This window comes from Chaetura pelagica, unplaced genomic scaffold, assembly GCF_000747805.2.
Source record: "Chaetura pelagica isolate M959 unplaced genomic scaffold, ChaPel_1.0 scaffold109, whole genome shotgun sequence".
Classification (NCBI taxonomy): domain Eukaryota; kingdom Metazoa; phylum Chordata; class Aves; order Apodiformes; family Apodidae; genus Chaetura; species Chaetura pelagica.
Window position 1 is genome coordinate 9,622,509 of NW_009970725.1, and position 18,958 is coordinate 9,641,466.

General features: G+C 40.0%; 1 protein-coding gene across 1 annotated transcript in view; it reads right to left on the bottom strand.

The window, feature by feature from the left end:
- Window positions 1-1,191: 1,191 nt before the first annotated feature.
- Window positions 1,192-18,958, bottom strand: part of COLEC12 (collectin sub-family member 12) — a 104,075-nt gene continuing 86,308 nt past the window's right edge. The window contains exons 3-10 of the mRNA XM_010006921.1: window positions 16,632-16,754; window positions 12,158-12,256; window positions 8,501-9,547; window positions 6,601-7,089; window positions 6,028-6,164; window positions 5,143-5,252; window positions 3,343-3,488; window positions 1,192-2,087 (exon numbers count right to left, since the gene is read on the bottom strand). Coding sequence (XP_010005223.1) covers window positions 2,068-2,087; window positions 3,343-3,488; window positions 5,143-5,252; window positions 6,028-6,164; window positions 6,601-7,089; window positions 8,501-9,547; window positions 12,158-12,256; window positions 16,632-16,754 — 2,171 coding nt within the window. The 3' untranslated portion in view covers window positions 1,192-2,067. The remainder of the gene's footprint in view (window positions 2,088-3,342; window positions 3,489-5,142; window positions 5,253-6,027; window positions 6,165-6,600; window positions 7,090-8,500; window positions 9,548-12,157; window positions 12,257-16,631; window positions 16,755-18,958) is intronic.

Genomic DNA, 18,958 nt, shown 5'->3' on the forward strand with positions numbered 1-18,958 from the left:
TGTACTAAAAAACTGATGAAAAAGCCAAAAGAAAAGTCTCAGGAAATTCAGACTGTCCAAAGAAAAGCCCTGTCTCCAAGATGGCAACACAGGGTTTCTGCAGCTGTAATGCATCGATGTTTTACTTTTAATTAGACATATGCAAATTTATGTTGTTTCTGTCTCATATCTAATATGTACCACAGGGCAGATTCCCAAATACAACATTTTGTGTATTTTCTTAAAGAAAATTATAGTTAAAACTAAAAAGCCAGCCCCCTCCCCCCAAATGAACACTGGAGGGAGTATGAGATGTAAGAAAACAGCAGTCCTTAATTGGTTGGTCTTAGGAGCAATATTTGAAAATGTGAAGTACAAAATCTTGTCTTTTTCCAACAGAGCTGGAGTATTTCAGCAAAGTTATCTACATTCAGCCAAGGTAAACGGCAGGTCAGGAGGCAATGGAAAAACAAGTCTCCTTCCCAAGAGCCAAAACAACTTCCGTCATGGTATGGGGTGTGGCTATATCAAGAGTATAAGACTGGGAACAGAAACCAGGCTTTCTGCTAATGAATTTTACCTGGTTGCTAATTTTTTAAATTCCTGGTAAGCAACACTGCTGCCTAGACAATGGCTCATGGGACTGTGGATGAAACTGGCTGGGTGATGATATAATCTCATTAGCCACACTGCTTTCTGTTTTGCAGCACATTTTATTTTCTAGTTTGTTTGGGAGAGAAGTACTGGTTCAAGAAAACAGATCGATTTACAAGGCACTCTGGAGAAGTGCAAGTTGACTAGACTTTTCTGCGTACGGCATGTTCTTCTTCCCAAATTTTGAAATCTGTCTTAAAAACGAAGATATTTCAGTGTGTGTAGCTCCATTATCTCTGTTTTCACAAAATCCTTCATCTGGGCTTGACTTGCAACATGGGTCGCACCTGGTGGGGTAGAATTCCTCACGAGAAGGGAGAAGGAATGACAGTATTTAAAAAATATTCTAAAACCTCAGAAATCTAATCTGTGGCATTTTCTCATGAGTAGGAAGACAGGAAGGCAGGATGACAGGCAGGCAGGAAAGCAAGCAAGCAGGAAATAAGGAAGGCAGGCAGGAAGGCAGGTGAAGGCAGGCAGGCAGGCAGGCAGGCAGGCAGGCAGGAAGAAAGAAAGGAAGGAAGGAAGGAAGGAAGGAAGGAAGAAAGAAAGGAAGGAAGGAAGGAAGGACGAAAAGCTTTCATTAACGTGGTCTTTGCATAGTACCCCGATGGAACACTGGCTGTGATCAGAGCTGTAGTATCTAGTCCTTTGTCAACTTACTTGTTACACATGCAGACTAGGCTGCATATAATAAGAAAAACACTATCTAAAATCTGGTTTAAAAGTTACTTAACCAGAACAAATCATCTGGGAAAGTACAAATATTTCTAACTGGAAAAATATTTTTCTATAGCTGAGCTAGGCCTGACAATAAACCTTAATGAATTATTAGTACCTTTATTCTTTTCTTTGGCCCCTGTGCACTATATTTGTAAAAAAAGTCAGTAAAAAAGAGAACAATTGTAAAAAGCAAATATTTTGTACAAAAATACAAAGTTTTAAAAGCTCTTAAAAGTATATTCCATATTATTGATAAGAGTTGGACTATATATATATATTTATATAAAATCTATATATTTGTGTATCTGTATAATTTTCCTACATTTGGGGTTTTAACAAATGAAACACACTGTTTACACAGTTGCTTTATATGTTTTTCTAGATGAGTGACCAATTGTTTTACTCAGATTGACAGAATATCTTTTCGCAGAAGATTCAAGTTGCTTATGTATGTGGTTACTGGTTGGGAAAAAAAATCTTTAACAGGATTAGTCCAACGGTATTTCCTGATGTTGTGGAAGGCCTCAAATGACTGCAGGATGCTGGAGAAGAGTTACTGCTGAACTCCTTTATACATTTAGATCAGTTTTCAGTGCTTGCTTTTGTTGTTTTTTCTTTCAATTTTGGTAGGCAATGTTTCTCTCTCCCAGAATTATCTTCTTCTTTAAGTAAATTTCCATAATATGTAGGTATCTGTAAAGTCACAGCCTATTACACTCCAAATACTTGCCCTAAAGTACAAGAGAAAAGAGAAAAACAGAGGGAAAAAAACACCAAAATATAACAACTCTGTGAAGATGAAATGCATTTTCAAAAGGAAAACTTAAGAGATGAAGGTATGCTAAAGTTTAAGAGGATTCATATTAATATCCTGTACTTGCTGGAGGATAAATATTTCTAAAGCAGGAAGTTTTCCTAAAATAATGAATGTATGTAGGAAAACTAGGGCATTGTTACTTACACACAGTCCTTCACCCTGGACATTCAAACAGAGTTACACACACACAAAGCTTATTCAGCATTTTGGCTTGGTTTTGTTTAGAGGGATGTCTTTTGGGGCTGGAATGTAATTCTGGCTGTAGCTGACATGTCCATCTGCCTTCACTGAAATTCAGCATAGATGTTTTGCAACTGGAGCAGCCAGGCACCCCTGACAAAGCAATGTTTCCATAGGTTGTATGGAAGAGAGAACACTTTGGGCAGAGCCCCACCATGAACACAAATACCACCCAGCTCTGTGATGATGGGGCTGGGCTCTGAGCAGCCATGTGAACCATCTGCCCTCTGCCCTTGCAGAAATGCCTGTATAAGCAGAAAGAGATGCCCTGTGGCAATCACCTGGGTGACTTCTGGGCCACATACGCAGTTTATGAGTCCTTGACTCCAGCTGCAACAGATGAGTTACTTACAGCCTGTGGACACAGCTTCTCAACCCTAAGAGACATCTCCTGGCAGCGGTGGGAATTTTAAGACCTCCTTAGCAGTCACCAAGCGCCTCCTGGTATACAAACTCCCAAAACTGAGTATTTTTTTGGTTTTTTTTGAAGGCTGGTCCCTGAGCCATCCTAAAAGCCAGCTTTCCCCTCTGCGTAGCCATTGCATCTATAAAAGCAGCTTCAAGGGTGGCCAGGGTCTGGTGCATGTGTCAAATCCCGCTTGAAATTTTAGGCACGTTTAAAGTCTACAGGAGATGGTCAAGCTGCAGAGCATGGTATGTAAGCCTCCAACCAGCCTGAAGGCTGCTCTTTTCTTACAATGAGAGAGCACAAGATTTATTGCAATAAATCCAGCATCTGCATCACACAGAGTATTAGAAAAGCCCATATTAGGCTGGATCTGTGTAGAAGTGCTCCAAGCGTTGTTCCCCCTCTTCCTCAACAAGACATTGACATTTAGTCTTATGCCTGGATCTTCTTCCCTCTAGCTGTTGAAAATTTACTTGAATTTGGGGTAGGGTGAAATAATGAAACTAAGCACCTTGCTTACCTTTGTCCATGTCTTTTTCACAAATGAAATTGTTAACATCTTCACAGTAAAAGTCATTCCAGAGCCCAGCATAGATTAACCCAGCGCAGTCTTCCCCTGGCCCATGCCCGTGGCTCCAGTTATCAGGTTGCCCAGTTTTCCAGTTTCTTTCAACCAAAAAGCAAGAGATATGATTGCACAACACAGCACACATGACAGTTTTTCACCGCAAGAAGTTAAGGAAAACATCATGAGATCTGTTCTGAACGGGAAACACACGTTGAAATAAACAATACATGACTCTTGCTGAAAATGGAAAACAGATGTATTACACAGAAGGGAATCTATTCAGCCTTAGGCTGCCAAAAACTCAGAGACCTAAAATTAGAGTGATGAACTTTAGTTTCTTAATGTACATGCACATGCAGTGGGAGCACTCCATGCTCCATGTGCATTGCTCCAAGGCTGAGAAGAGCCAGCCGGCTCTCAAGTGCTGCCCAGGATGCTACTGCTCACAGCCCTCTGACTGCACCCAGGTGGGCCTTCTGGGAGGCACAGCAAAGATTTATCTGTTTTATGGACCTGTGTTTGGATGGGAAGTGAATTTTTTGGACTTACAAGGAATGTACAAAGTATATATGCATGTATATTTTGAGATCGTTAGTTTTGATGGTGAAACTTAATGGAGCATGTAAAAAACTTGCAGCAAGCGTTTCCTCATCCTGTTTTTGTTTAACAAGTGAGAAATGCTTCCAACCTTGGGACTTCAAAGCTCACTTTTTTTTTTTCTGAAGAAACAGGTTGTTGAAGGGAGCTTGTGATTGCTGGCTGATATGGTCCATGCCCAGCTAAAAAACATGCCTGTCTGACCCACAGTGTCTGACCAGGCACCTAGGAGGACACTCAGCTTTCCAGAAGTGATGAAATACTTTGAAAATCAGTAACTGACAGCTCTGAGGTTAAGAGAGGGCACCTAACCATGCTGTAGTGAAAAAGCAGTGGATGAAGTGGGTCTTCATGGCAGTCACAGTGCTGCTATGAAGAAAAAAAAAGGTGAAAACAGGGAGGGAGAAAAGGAAAAATATTATGGCTCATTTGAAGTACATCTGACTTTTTCCATGTTTCTCATCAAAATGAACACCAATGAGATCACAGCTAATAATTTAATAATGTCTGACTGTGAGTAGCCTGATTTCTGGAACACAGCATGATCAGCTCTATAAACTCTGTAGTTCACTCCTCAGTATTAAAAATTAGGGTGGTTGCAATCGATTCCATTTAGGACAAATTAGGTGTAGCCCTACGATTCCTGGAGAGCTGCCAATTCAGTTCTCAGCCAGCCCAAGCTTAGAGACCCTAGTTTCATGCATTTTCCTTATGTTTAATTTTTTCCACTTGCATTTGGGCTTTATCTAAAGGCTAGTAATTTTTTATCAGAATGAACATTCTATTTATAGCCAGTTGTAATGCAAATAAGGAAAATTCAAACCAAGACAGAAAAACTGTCTGTGCTTTCCATCTCAGCTTTGTAATATAAGTCAGGAGCAAATGTTTTGGCAAGAAACACTGTGCTATGTAGTTCTGTGATTCTTTCATTCAACATTCAGTTTTCTCCCTGGCAAGGAAAGAAGGCCTTATGCATGGAGAAGACAGAAAGAAAAAAACAAAACAGTTCAACAGCACCCTCAGTAATTAATTTCTTCATTGGCATCTATAACCCTCTGGATCTGTTGGATAATTTCTAGATGCTGCTTTTAGAAGTGTCAGCAAGAGTGGTAGCATCTGCAGAAAATAAAACACCATTGTTTTTTATTTACGTACGTGTAAACTGGTAAGGATCCATCCAGCCATTTCCATTCATTTTCCTTTTCTGAATCTGTTAGTCCAATCCAGAAGCTGCCTTTCCCAATTATCTGCCTTTTTATCCATTGCTGTAGAAAAAAGTTCCTAGTCAGTAGCAAACAAACACAACGGTCTTTGTAGCCAATAAGCTACTCTGGTTTCATAAGTATCTTTGTTATCAGAATAGAAAGGGACAGAGAAATTTTTCTAAGCTAAAGACATGTTTCAGGAGTTGGCCTTGAGACCCCTTGCCCACACTAGAATCCATAGCAGTGTTTGCATGTCAGGTGAAGACAGCTAGTCATGAAAATTAGGTTGGCATAAGCCAGTTAACATCTTATTGATACAAATTGAGAAAAAAACCAAACACCTAAGTAGTATCTCGACATCTCCACTGCTATGTAGTCACCAAATAATTATGTTGAGCAAGTAAAAGTATAGCTAGATTTATAGTTAGATTAAAATATTTTTTGAGTCACAGTAGTCTTAGGCTGCGTGTAATAAACCAAACAATTTAAAGTTACATTATTTTTACCACTGCAAAAAACACACTTTGGATAATATGCAAGGCATAATAGACTCCAACTTTAAAGGTTAAAAACTCCTACAATTCTCGCCAACTGTCCCATCTGCTGTGTGCCCACCACCTTCAGGGTCAGCACCAGCTCTGCTCACTCTGTCATTCTGCACATGGAGAAGCTGCTGAGCAGACAGAGGGTGGACAAAATGCTAACTGGAACCAATCACTGTGTCTGCTTCACTATATGAATTCACGATGCTCCCAGCTTCCCAGTTGCCTCGTGGCTTCCACATGTTAAATAACCTTAAGCTCTCTCCTTGAAAAACAGAAGAGAAGGTAATTACCTGCTCCTCTTTGTTGTTTATGATAACCAAGCGCGATTCTTTGTCTTCACAGAATAACTTTGCATCTTCAAAAATTTCTCTTTCTGTTGAAAAGTAGTAGCACTTTTCCGTGTAGTTCTTCCAATGAGGAGAACAACCTGCCATGTTAATTTTTTTTGTGTTAAACCAGTCACTGACAAATCTACAAGCCATTGGCTACTTTCTGCATTGGGTCAGTAGCAAGTGGAGGATCTCCCACCCACCTGCAGCATGCTGCCACCTAAACCAGAAGGGTTTACTGACTAGGATCCTGATTCTGTGAAATCAAGACTGAACTGTGTGGTCAAGGGTTTTACTTATTACTCACAGTACTGCTGCCCTTTCTGTAGCTGTAAACATTCACTTAATTCACTTAAATCTTCAGAAGGAAGACCAACACGTATGGCTTCAGTTAATAGTGCTATTTGTGATAAATCCCAGAGATTAAGTTTAAGGCAGCAGAGGTTATTTGAACCAGTAACTACATGGTGGGCACCTCTCCTTGGGTATATTTGTATTGCAGTAGAAGATGCATGAGGCATGTTGATAGCTTACCATTAGCCTCAGGCACTGACGTAGGTTCACTCTGTAGTGCCATTGGCATCCCTGGACCTGGCGGCCCTGGTGGGCCTGGTGGGCCCTTTGGACCAGGCAGCCCGGGCACTCCAGGTAGCCCAGGTGGTCCTCGAGGTCCTGGTACTCCTGGTTCTCCCACAGTTCCTTGCAGACCTTGAAATCCTGGTGGCCCTTGTGGCCCAGGTGGACCATCTTTGCCTTGCGGACCTGGTGGTCCTGGGTCTCCACTTGGTCCAGGCAAACCTGTCTTGCCAGGAGAACCTCTCTGACCTTTGGAGCCAGGTGATCCTCTTGAACCTTTCCCTCCTTTTTCTCCTGGTGGTCCAGTTGGTCCAGGTGGACCCTTCTCACCTGCAGGTCCTGGTGGTCCAGGCTCTCCTTTCTCCCCTTTTTGTCCTTTTAGACCAGCAGGGCCAACAGGACCTTGAGAGCCTCTGTCACCTTTAGGTCCCCTTGGACCAGGAGGGCCTGAAACAATGTAAGCATTAGAAGTGGAGATATGGTGACAAAACAAAACAAAAAGCCCATGTGGGGTCCTTGGTTAATATATCTTAGACCAGGAACACTAGATATTCATCACTGTGGAGACAGGGCTAACATCTACTTCAGGCGGTGCTTGTAAAAGTACACCTGCTTCTCAGACCATTGCTCTTTCCTGAGCCTCCATGGAATACAGGGTACAGAAGAAAATCTTCTGATGCACCTTATCCTATGAACTGGACAGGATGATCAGCCTCAGGAGACCAGCTGAGGCACCAGTCCCTGCAAGACACATTCCGTGCTGTTGATGCATGTGGTCCTGTGTGCTGATGTTCCCGATCTCTCGTTCTCTCCCTTTGCTACACTCCCTCTTCCTTCTAGCCCCATCTCTCTGCTCTTAGACTACAGGACCTTTTTTCCTGCAATGACCCTGTTTTCTGCTTTGTCAGCTCAAGGTTGTCAAAAAGAATAAGTAGTGAGCAACTGGCCAACTGTGGGAAAGACCAGAAGTACTATTTGCTAACTGTCTGACTATAACAGGAAAGAGAACAATGTGTATGGTAAGAAATGGCAATATTGTGACAGCAATAAACAACAAAATAATTTTGGATTCTGATAATGGATAAGCAAATGGCTCAAATGGGGACAATATCCTTCCCATCTTGCCAATCTATATCACTTAAATTCCTCCAGAGATAAATTCTTAAATGAAGTAATTTAGGCCTGGTTGAAATGAGAAAGGTTACGGTTTCTGATGTAATCTTGGCTCTAATTCAGCCTTAGTTTATGGGGACCAATGGTTTTCTATTTGTGAGATTTAAGCCTGACTGGTTCACATCAGGTTTGAAATATGAGTGTTCTTTTCATTTGGGATAATACTTGGCTGGGAAATAACTCCTAAATTTGATGCTATTTATTTCTGGAGAAAATAAAGTATCTCAGGATTAAAAACTAAGCAAAGTAGGATGTTTTCTGGCAGACTAACAACTGGCTTAAAGTGAAATAGCAACTTGTTTTTCAGTAAGGGTGGACCTTTCTGGGAGTAGTCCAACGTATATTTTTTAGCCATTTCCTCCTTAGCAGGGATTGGTTTTTTGAGGTTCCACACCTTCACTAGCTTATTTTAGAAACTAAATCAAAAGCAGATCCAGTCAGTCAGTCAGTCAGAATGAAATTTTGCTAAGTCAGAACCTTTCTTCATAACGTCCCTATTCTAGGTATGTAAAGAAGGCATAGGAGAATTAGCAAAGAAAATGCAAGCTACATTTACATTCCAAAGTTTAGGATTAGATAATGGAAAACCCCAGGACTCTGTACCTGCATGCACTACCTTCCACAGAACTAAAGAAGTAATGTAAGCAGGAATCTGAGTAGAATCATCATTAGGGAAGCTTCATACCTTGTAGGATGGTGAAGTTCTTGATGAGCTGGCCGTGTTTGGAATCTACCAACTTCATTTCTTCCATGATTACTGACAAATTGGCAACTTCGACATCTAACCTTGACCTCATCAAATCTTGTTGTGTCTTGAGAGATGCAGAGTCTAAGCGAATATTGGCTAGTGTACTGTTCATAAAAATCAGCTCATCTGAATGTTTACTTAAGGTGTCTGTACAAGTCGTCCTGACGTCATTGAGATTGCTAGTCAATGTCCGTAGATGATGAGCAGTGTAGCTGATGTTGCTAATGATATTGACTATATCGGTTTCAAAGACCTGGAACCTCTCTTCTAGCTGGTTGAATTTGGCAGAAGTTCTGTTTTCATATTCCTTATGCTGTTCCTGGAGTTCCTTTAGATTTTGTTCATTGGATTGGGCAATTGTGGTGATGTTCTCCATTTGCCCACTGAAGGAGCTGAGCTGATTGTTCATGTCTTCAAGTGTATCATTGTTAGCTTTTGCCAATGCTGAGTTGTTGGCAGCCAAAGTCTGTAAGTTTTGTACTTTCTCCTTAAGCCAGTCTGTGTCCTTCCGGGCTTGAAGGACAACCTGCTGCAGATTTTGGAAGTCATTCTTGATTCTTAGAATAGCCAAGTTTGTATCTTCCATTGACTTCTGCAGGACACTGATAAGATTTCTTTGCTGTATTTGTGTCAGGTTTAAGTTGTTCAGGTTCATGATGACCACATTATGAGAATGCACTTGGTTTTGCAAGTTTGTTTGGATATCACTTGTGTCTTGTTGAAGATCGTTGACATAGCCAGTATATGCCTGAAGAGTCTTATTGACACTGATGATCATGAAGGAGTTACTATCTAAGGCACTTCTCATTTGGCTCTGTCTATCATCTAACACATTTCCAGACTCTTGCAGCTTCTCCAGTGTATCTTTGTTTCTGGTAGTTTTCTCTGCAATGTCATGAAGCTGCTGACGAAGAGCCAGAATGTCAGATCTGAAGCTAGACAGTTCAGTGTTAGTATTCATGGCTTTTTGTCCAGCTTGGTCATCTGTTGCACAGGAAAAAAATATTAAAGTCTTTAGAATGAGTTTTTCTAAAAACACAGTATAAAACGTATTTTAAGTAGAGTAGGTTGTCAAAATATTTTGTCAACAGACCTTCTATGCTATCTTTTCCAAAAAAGAGAAACTGCTAAGCAGAGTTCTGCCACTAGACAGAGAAAAAAATCAGAGGAATCAATGAATCAACCTTGCTGAGGAGAACAAAATGATGATTCTGTTGTTATATATTGGAAAAACTACAATTAGAAACTGATGAGTATATGTGGCCAAGCAGTGAAAATTGACTGGTAAACAGAATTCAAAATATCAAAGAGGTATCAGTAAGTGTATATTTGGAAGTTACAACTGGATTGCTGAAAACTCAGAAGTAAATTTTAGCTGTTTATATTTTCTTCCTCCTTTTCCTGGCAGGTAGAATATCTTCATTGATACATGCGTGAGGAACACAATATAATGTGTGCTATAAACAAGAGGAAAACACAGAATCAGAAATGAGAAGATCTAGGAGTGAAACAAGTGGGACATGACACATATGTATGCATGCACATACAGTTCAATTTCTTAAAATCTTGGGTTTAGTTTAAAGAAAGTTCTATGTTCTGTGTTTAACCTATGTTAAAACAATCTGAGTTAGAGAAAAAAGCACTGCCAGAGGCTACTCCAGATATTACAGCATATGATGTATTTCTGATTTTCTCTCTCAGGTATTACTATTACTTTGAGTGACATTTATTTTGTTGCTACTGTTTCCTCAAGTTCTGAGTTTTGAGGAAGGCAAAACCTTTAATCTTTGAGGAACATCTCTGCTCTTGCTTACACTGCCTTATAGAATACTTCTGGAACCTTGTCTTAGTATGATCAATCTTTCGAGGCTGCACAGTCCATCAACCAGACATAGAAAGCAAGGCAATAAGCAGTCACCACTCACTTATAGGGAAGATTTCCTTTCTCAGCCTCAATCACTTCCCTGTCCTACATGCTGTCCATATATTTTTGTCCTCATCTAAGTGTAACTATAGTTATGAATTAGGCAGTATGAAGTCCGACACGGCAGATGACTCCGAGAGAGAGCAGGATGTTTTTCATAAACTACAGTGAATACAGCTGTGTATGGAGCTTTCCTCTGGCATGTTTGAGTGAGCCATGATGGCAAACATCAGATGGCAACTTGTGAGACTTCAGTCTAAAGTGTTTATGGAGCCTTTCATGGATGGACATCTTCCCACGCACAGTTCCTGTCCCTGCCACTTGTCTCACTCCAGGATCTTCTCAGCTCTGACTCTGTGTTTACCTCTTGCTTATAGCTCAAATTATTCGGTGTTCCTCACACAGCTCTGACAACTGCCAGGTCCATGTTCAGCTAATCCCTGAAGGCCTTTCTTTTATTCACAACATGTTGTTATTTCACTGGCCCTACAGCAGTTCTCTTACCTTTATGCCTCCCACACACATTGCCCCAGAACATTTTTAACTTCCTTCATGGCAAGTCCACTTAAATGGGAACTGATGGTCCTGAGGATCTCACTGGCCATCCATCCAGCAGCATGTAAAAATGTGTGGGTGTGAATGAATCAAAGGTGCTCCAAGTTGTAAAAATTTAATCAACATAATATAACAACCCAAATAACACCCAAAAGGTTGCATGTGCTTTAGAGTCTAACATTTACTTCTGTATACATATCAGCAAATGTACACACCCCTGAATTATCTCCTGCCTTTGAACAAAATGTGTTGTGCAAATATTCTACAATGCAGCTATATTTTCAGGGGAAAAATTTGTAAAAAATAATGATCAAGCTGCAAGCAAATAAGTTTTCCTAGAAATATATCTTGATATTTGGTTTATGAAGTTAAACAGAATTTATTTCATATATGTGTATATTAATATTTATATAAAAACTAATTATATAGATTGTAAGCCTATGTATATATAAATTGATAATAAATGGCTCTGCTTCCTTTTCAGACAAGAAGGGTAGAAATATACACAGTGAGTAGAATCCTTATCCATGATCTTTTTCCATCTTCCTGCAAATTGTGAACTGTGATAGCACCTGGAAGGCCAAAACTCATATCAACCTTGTCCTGTATTCCCTGAGATGATTAAGAAACATTTTATAGAAATAATCAACTTGGCTCAGACATAAGAGTTTTGAACAGTTGATTATTTTTGCAATCCTTAAAATGGCCTTCAGTTTTCAATCTTGATTGCTAAAACAGCATCAAGATGACTGGGTGACAGATTTTCATTTTATGTAGAATATCTTGCTCTGTGGAACAGCTTCTGCTGTTTTACGTCTCTGCCTCAGAGAAGACTCTCTCCTGAGGACAACCTTTAAGTGTCTGTTTATTGTACTATAAATGATTCCAGAGTGACTTCAGTGGGAACTGTAGATTTTCAAGTGTGCTCAAAAATGCTGTCCAAAGTAGAGTTGATCTTAACTATTTCAAAGTGCTTTCCCAAGTACTTGAGAAACTGGAATAGAAGTGCTGTGTCCTGCCATAGCCAGAGATTTTTCAGACAAATTTCCTGCCACTATCTGCCAGGAGAACACCCCACACATTAACACAAGGGCCTTTGCTTGTGTGTAGGTTACCTAATTTCTTCAGATCACTCTCCACCTCTGTGAGCTTTTCTGTGTATCTTCTGTGGGATGTTTCCAGGCCACCTGTCACATTGTCCATTTTTTCTACAACTAGGGGAAAGAGAACAGCATGTTACGAAAAGAAGAAAAGTAAAATTATGAAAAAAGTCTCATAAACAATAAAGCAAACAAAACCCCCACCATTACCATTAAACAAAAAAGAAACCACCTTAAAATTGCCTTGCTTGCCACTACATTCTGCTGTTGCTCTGACATGTTGGAAGGATGAGCTCCTACCTGCTGGTGGGATTGAGCATTCTTCCAGTTCTTCAGTCTGCAACAGTCCCCAGACATTTCTTTGCTCATGAGCATCCTCTTTCCTAAATGAGGAAATCCCTCTCTGTGGGTTTTTCTCATGGACCAAGTCCTTTTACTTTTAACTGTGTTTCCATACTCCAAGCACAGCAGAGTGTGGCAAAGGCAGACAGATTGTTAAAGGGTTAGAAGACTTCCTTTTGTTTTGCTATGAGCCATTTCTCATGGAAAAAAAATAATATATATATTTTTTTTACTTCCCCTCCTCCCCCCGTGTCTTTTAATCTTTAAAAACTGCCACCTGGCTCACAAACTTTGATCTGAGAGAGCAGTTTGAAGATACAGTTACTAAACGTTTTGGGGATCAACTTTCCAACATCTTGACAATGGTACAGATGACTCAAAATGGTCTTGAAAGCCTTCTGCCTCGTTAAGATTGAAAGGATGGTCATTCAGCAAGTGCAGATTTATGGATGATGTGCTCTTTATTTTGTAACGTCTTGACTAAATTCCGTGTCATTCAGACAATCTGATTATTTGATGGAATTGATACGGAAACAGAAAAAGCAGAACAAGAAATAAAAGAGCCCAGAGTGGCTGTCAATGATAAAAATGTGAAATGCTTGCAAGTCTAGAGGCAGCCTCCAGCTTCCATGACAAACAAATTAAAGCACTTTTGCATTCAAACAACAAATGGGGTAGAAATTCCTTCTCATCAGCTGATTATTTAGCCTTATACTGGGAGTGGAATGGATTTGCACCAACCCTGGGTGAGGCAACTCAAATTACTGTGCCAGCCCCCTCATTCAAAGAGAAATGTGTATCCCATGTTCCGAGATAGTGAGGCCAATTCTATAAACCTGTGTGGGGTAGGGGCTACCATTAATTTTTTTTGTGTCCATGAGATTACCTACAGGATGAAATAGCCACATAGAAGTTGTTGCTATGTAAAGGTTTGTTTTTTTTACAAGAAGTGGAAATTTGGGGGCATCTGCTGCTGCTCATGAGAAACCACAAGAATCACAGAGCTTTAAAGTGCAGTCCACCAAGTTACTCCTTCTTTGTTAACTTTGTTAACTTTTGCCCTTGTTTTTCTGACTGTGGGTACCACAGTTACACAGCAGGCTTTCCTTGCTTTTGGATAGCTTCACCTTATCCACTTGGTCAGATCTCTCTACATTGTCATCTCACTTTCTCATAAGGTCGCTGGGGAAATTTGGCAAAGACCCTCCAAAACAAGCCAAAATTTCAAGTAGTTTCTGACCAGAACAGTGAGGATTGTCTGCATCTGAGCCACTATTTCGAAAGCAGGGACAAAACGTTCCATCTCACCAGGGTGTTTGCCCTAGGTAAAGGCAGGCAAACTCTGTCTGGGAGACAGATAAAAGAAGTAGATGAACATCACAGTGGCAACTAGTCAAGACACTTAAACACAAGGACTGACCAAAGAATGAGAACTACCAGAAATACCAGCTGGGAGCAGGCTAGCTTTCCTCAGTGAAGTGAGTCACAGGAAGAACACTCACCTTCAGTAGGCTAATCGGACACTGGCTGAGGCCAGAAGAATTATAACTTTGTATTTTGCATTTAATTTAAGAAAGTATACATTAAAAATTACATTATTACTTTATTAATGTTTTAAACAATAATTTAATACGTCTTCTCAAAGCAAACTAATAGTAAACTGAGCTTGTTATTCCTTCATGACCTTGATGTTTAATTCATGTTTTGGTTTCAGGTTTCTCCAACCTACTATGTAATTTTTACCACCAGTTTGGTGGTTTGTTTTATGTTGACTTTGCCTCCCATTGAGTTATTTTTCTGCCTGCCATATTTAATCCACTGATTAGTAGTTTTAACGTTTGAAATCACAAAGGATATTTAAATGCTGCGTAGGAAATGAAAGTTTTAAAAGTAGTTTTGGGCTTTATAAACAGAAGTGTGGGAGGCAAATTTAATGGAAACATAGCTAAGGGACTGAAAGAATCCCTGATGCCAGCAGAATTCCTTCTTTCGGTGTAATATTGCAATAAAAAAGACAAGCCAAACTCTGATGCAGAGAGGAGAGTTCAAGAGCTCTATAAAATTTTATTTGGAGTTTTGTTCTTCCTTTAAGGCCTAATTCTTTCCCAGTGATCAAAAATACTGCAATAATTCCTTTGATTATGCACCGTCAGCTGAGGTTTTGTCTAACTCATGTTTTCCCTGCAAATTAGCCCTTAGGCACTGCGGAGACAAAGCTCTTACGCTGCAGGTACAAAGGGCAAAATTAATGCCTGATGTGTGACCCTTTGTTGCTTGGTGTTACAAAAGGGATAACTTGGACTAAACAGGACTTTCCTCCAGTGTATGCCTTTTTTCCTTTGGCATTCTGATGGAGCAGTCACCGTGTCGGTGAGCAGTGAGGCAGTGGTCACTAAAATGTCTGAAGGTCTGTGATGAAGATGAGCCTTGTAAGTGCTATGACAGAAACTCTAGACCCCAGTGAGGGACCCTACTCAATACAAGAAGGAGGTTTAGAAATTAATGTAGCAAAGATGGGACCTCGAGATGAGAGCAAAGCCCAGGGAAGACAATGGTAAAGGTCCCCATGGAGAAAGAAGCTTGAAAACTGTGGATGGAAATGGAGAAACTCCCTCTCCCAAAGAGATCTTTTGGATCGTTTCCTTATTGCTATTGCTTCCTACACACACATGAACAAATGTTTGCCAAAGATACAGAGCAATGGTCCCTCCAAATTGGCATGCTGTTTCTGATTCCAAGTGAGGTCTGAGTCTTCTGGTGAGCCCCAGAACTGATGGCCTTGTATAAAACTCTCTTGAGGAAAATTCTGCTAAATCCCAGGCATATAGTGGCTGGGTTATAGCCCAGAAGGATTCCATCCTCATCTGTAAACAGAGCTCTGCATATTTATGGCTGCAAAAGGCCTAAGTTTGTCCTCCCCTAGTCCATATAAGCAAATGATCTTATCTTTATAGATCAATAACAAGTTTTTGAATCCTGCAAAGTTGCTTTTTCTCCCTCAGTCAGAATCTGACTTTCAGAGATCAATTATACATTCTTCAGGAGAATGTCTGACCAATTATATATGTACAGCATTTCTTTACATTTGATTTCAATTTGACACATTCTGTCTGCTTTATCATGAAAAAGTAATAGCCATGTGAGTCTGTATGTCCTTCATATCCTTTCATCACCCTGCCTAAATCTTCCATCTAAACGAAACAGTTTTAATTTTCTTCCCACTCAAAACTGTACCAAATCCTCTTAAATAAGTATTTATCCTTTTGTATTTCTACAGTTTCCTTTTCTTTCACTGGCAAAAGACCAGAGGTGATGTCAGCTCTGCTACAAGCACAGCTGTTGGTGGCACAGGATGCACTGCATGCTAATCACAGGAATATTTACCCAGCCTCTTGGTGGTTTTGAATCTACTCTCAGAGCCATACTCAAGCAGCTAGCTTGGTTTTCTTCACAACATTCTGCAATGTTTTGTTATAATACTCACAATGATGTTACTCACTTCCATTTTCTTACCAGAACCTCACATCTTATTTATTTAACTTATTATAGCTGTGACTGCACAACAAGCAGCCAATTACATCAATCCATTTGTAAGTGGCTACAGGCAATCAGTGCCAAGGATGTATGGGAATTTTATGCTGTGCTTCCCAGTGTGCTCTACCAATGACTTGCACAAATGAAACTTCCTCCTTTTCTGGGTTGCTCAACAACTAGAATCTTTGAAATTACTATCAAAACATCTAAGCATCTTTATTAATCAAAATAACTGTAGGTAACTGAATAGATTGGCACCTCCTGGTTCAATCTTTCTTCCAGATATTTCAAAGTAATGTTGATCCTACACTGTGTTACTGTGATGAAGGAACAGATAAGACTATTCCCGGCTCTCCCATTAAGGCCATTTATCCTGGAAAGGTGTGATGTACATAAAAGAGCTCAGTGAAATCAATGTATAGCACATTTTACAGAGGTTTGAGTCTTCCAGTTAGTACTCCTTTGTAGTGGAAGAATTACCATGTGTGCACAACAAACAACAAGGTATTGATATCTAAGCTGAAAATGTGATAAATTGCCCATCTATCTAAAAAGTGAAAATACACTTGGGTGCTTGGCTGAAAGTGAAATGTTGTGCTTGATTCATACATACCTTTGTATCCCAGAATGGCTACTGTAATTGTTAAGAGGGCACATAAAATATATAATAAGATGATGGAAAACTTCAGTGCCCAGTTATTTTTACATTTGGTACATTGTGTCCCCTCTTGAATACCTGCAAAAGAAGATTTAAAGAATTTTAAAACAATGACAAAGAACACATTGCTGGTTTTATCTCCTCATTTCCTCTCCTCCATTTCTAAGGAACAAATAATTTATGTTAGCAGATGATATATGGGTGCCTATCTGCCTATTCTGCTAACCTTCATGGTGGTTAAAGCATCAGCTTCATGATACAACTACTTTGGGATTTTAGTTTGTGGAAGAGAAGTAGATTCTGATTCTCTGGAAAACCTGTGGCTTCCCTGAGAGACAGGACTATTTTCCAATGGTGCCAACAAGACTATGGTGAGCTTTGGAAATCAAATGTTTATTTGTTAATGTAGGGCATCACACAGCAGCAGCTCTTGGCACTCAGTCACCCTACAGGGGCAACAGAAGACAGAAAATGCTCCAGCAGAAGAAAAATACAGACATAAAATAGCATTGTGAAAACCTGGTAGGAGTATTGGTCCTGTTTTTTAACCATTACCACAAATGGTTACTGTCTGAACACTTCCTTTCAACAAGGAGAGAGACTTTTTCTTATTTTTTGGGGTGGTTTGGAGAGTTCTATTTCCACAGAGGAGAAGGGGAGATATATGGCCAAAGGTAGTGGTACAGCTATAGCAACAGAAAAATGCTGGTGAATTTTCCCTTGTGGACAAGTTTAAGAAAAAGGGCCTCAAGTTGATGAGAGAAGAAAGGCCTTTACTATTGTATATTTGAGCTTTTTGCATGGTTTGATATCTTTCAGTCTATTAGAGAAGCAGTGTTCCTCTCTTCTTTACATGCTCCTTGGAAACAATTCAAGAGAGTTGGAAGTGTTGATTACGTTACCAAGAAATTAGTCACAAACACAAACATGTAAAATCATGAAAACCTGAACACTGCTGAAATAAATGGGCTGGATTTATCCCTCCTTCTGATGGACATTAAGCAGGCCAGGATAAATGCAGCTTTCTGTGTCTGTCAGAAAATGTACTTCTTTGATATTTTACACTATTTGTGCACTATTAGGGGAGTCCCACAGGAAAGCTTTAAGCTCTAATAAATTCTATGTACCAGATTACTCAACTAATCAAAGCTTGCTCCGCAGCTTTTTATGAGTAACTTATATTTCTCCTGAGGCCTAACCCACAGCTGATTTTACTTTTTCCAACTCATGACCTCTGCAGAGTGTTTTTTTATTTTTCATTTTTTAAGAGAAAAGCACAGGCCACTTCCCCTGGGTTCAGGGAGGATGGGTGACCGACATATCAAGTTAAGTCAACTGTATTTGCCCCACAAAGAACATAATTTTCCAGAGACTTCCTTAAGCCCAGGGTACTTGAAGGAGGGATTACCATATTGGAGCAACACAGGAAGAGGATTTATACAATGTTTATGTGCATTTTTCTCAATTCCTTCTGCACATATATTTATTACACGTGGCTAAGGCAGAAATGCATCTTTCACAGGTTAGTACAATTTGGAGAGGGAAAATGCTCTTTTCTAAGAGTCTGCAATTGGTATTCAGAGACAGAAATTATTTCACAGAGGGAACTTGTGGTGTCTGGAGAACCATTTTGCTGTCATCAGCTGGTGTGAACGGGCTAATTGAGCCCCTGTGCACTGAATGCAAGGTTCCTCCTCCAAAGGGTTTAAAATTCAGATTCCAGTCCTCCAAGTCTGTAAACATCTCACATATCAAAACTCACAAGAAGCATGAGGCACAAAGCACATCACATTCACCTCCTAAATACAAAGAGAACAAAAAGCTTGATCCTCCCTGTTTTAATGTTAATGGAAGCAGGACCACATCCATAACTGGGAAGACTGATAGACTGCAGAGGTACAGAGCACAGAGGCAGAAATAAAAGCAAAACCTTTGACAGCAACTGCACATAGAAAAGTTACACTTGATTACAGTCTCACATTAAGATTACTCATTTTATGACATGACCTGCTCTCTGTCACCACATTCCAGCTTCCTGCATACTGTAATGAGCTGAAACTTCCCTGATGTCACCGGATCTATTGCAGTTGAGCATCTAGTATCATGTATGTTCCAGCACTTCATAAGGATCTTGTTTCACTTGTCTCAGTCCTTTCTATCCCTGGTTCAATAAAACAGCACTTTGGCTTTTTGGAACTTTTACTTTCAGCATTTTTCAAACTGACATCAGAACAGCACCCCAACAAAAGCCAGACCTTCCCATCCTTTAACAGTCCAGCGCT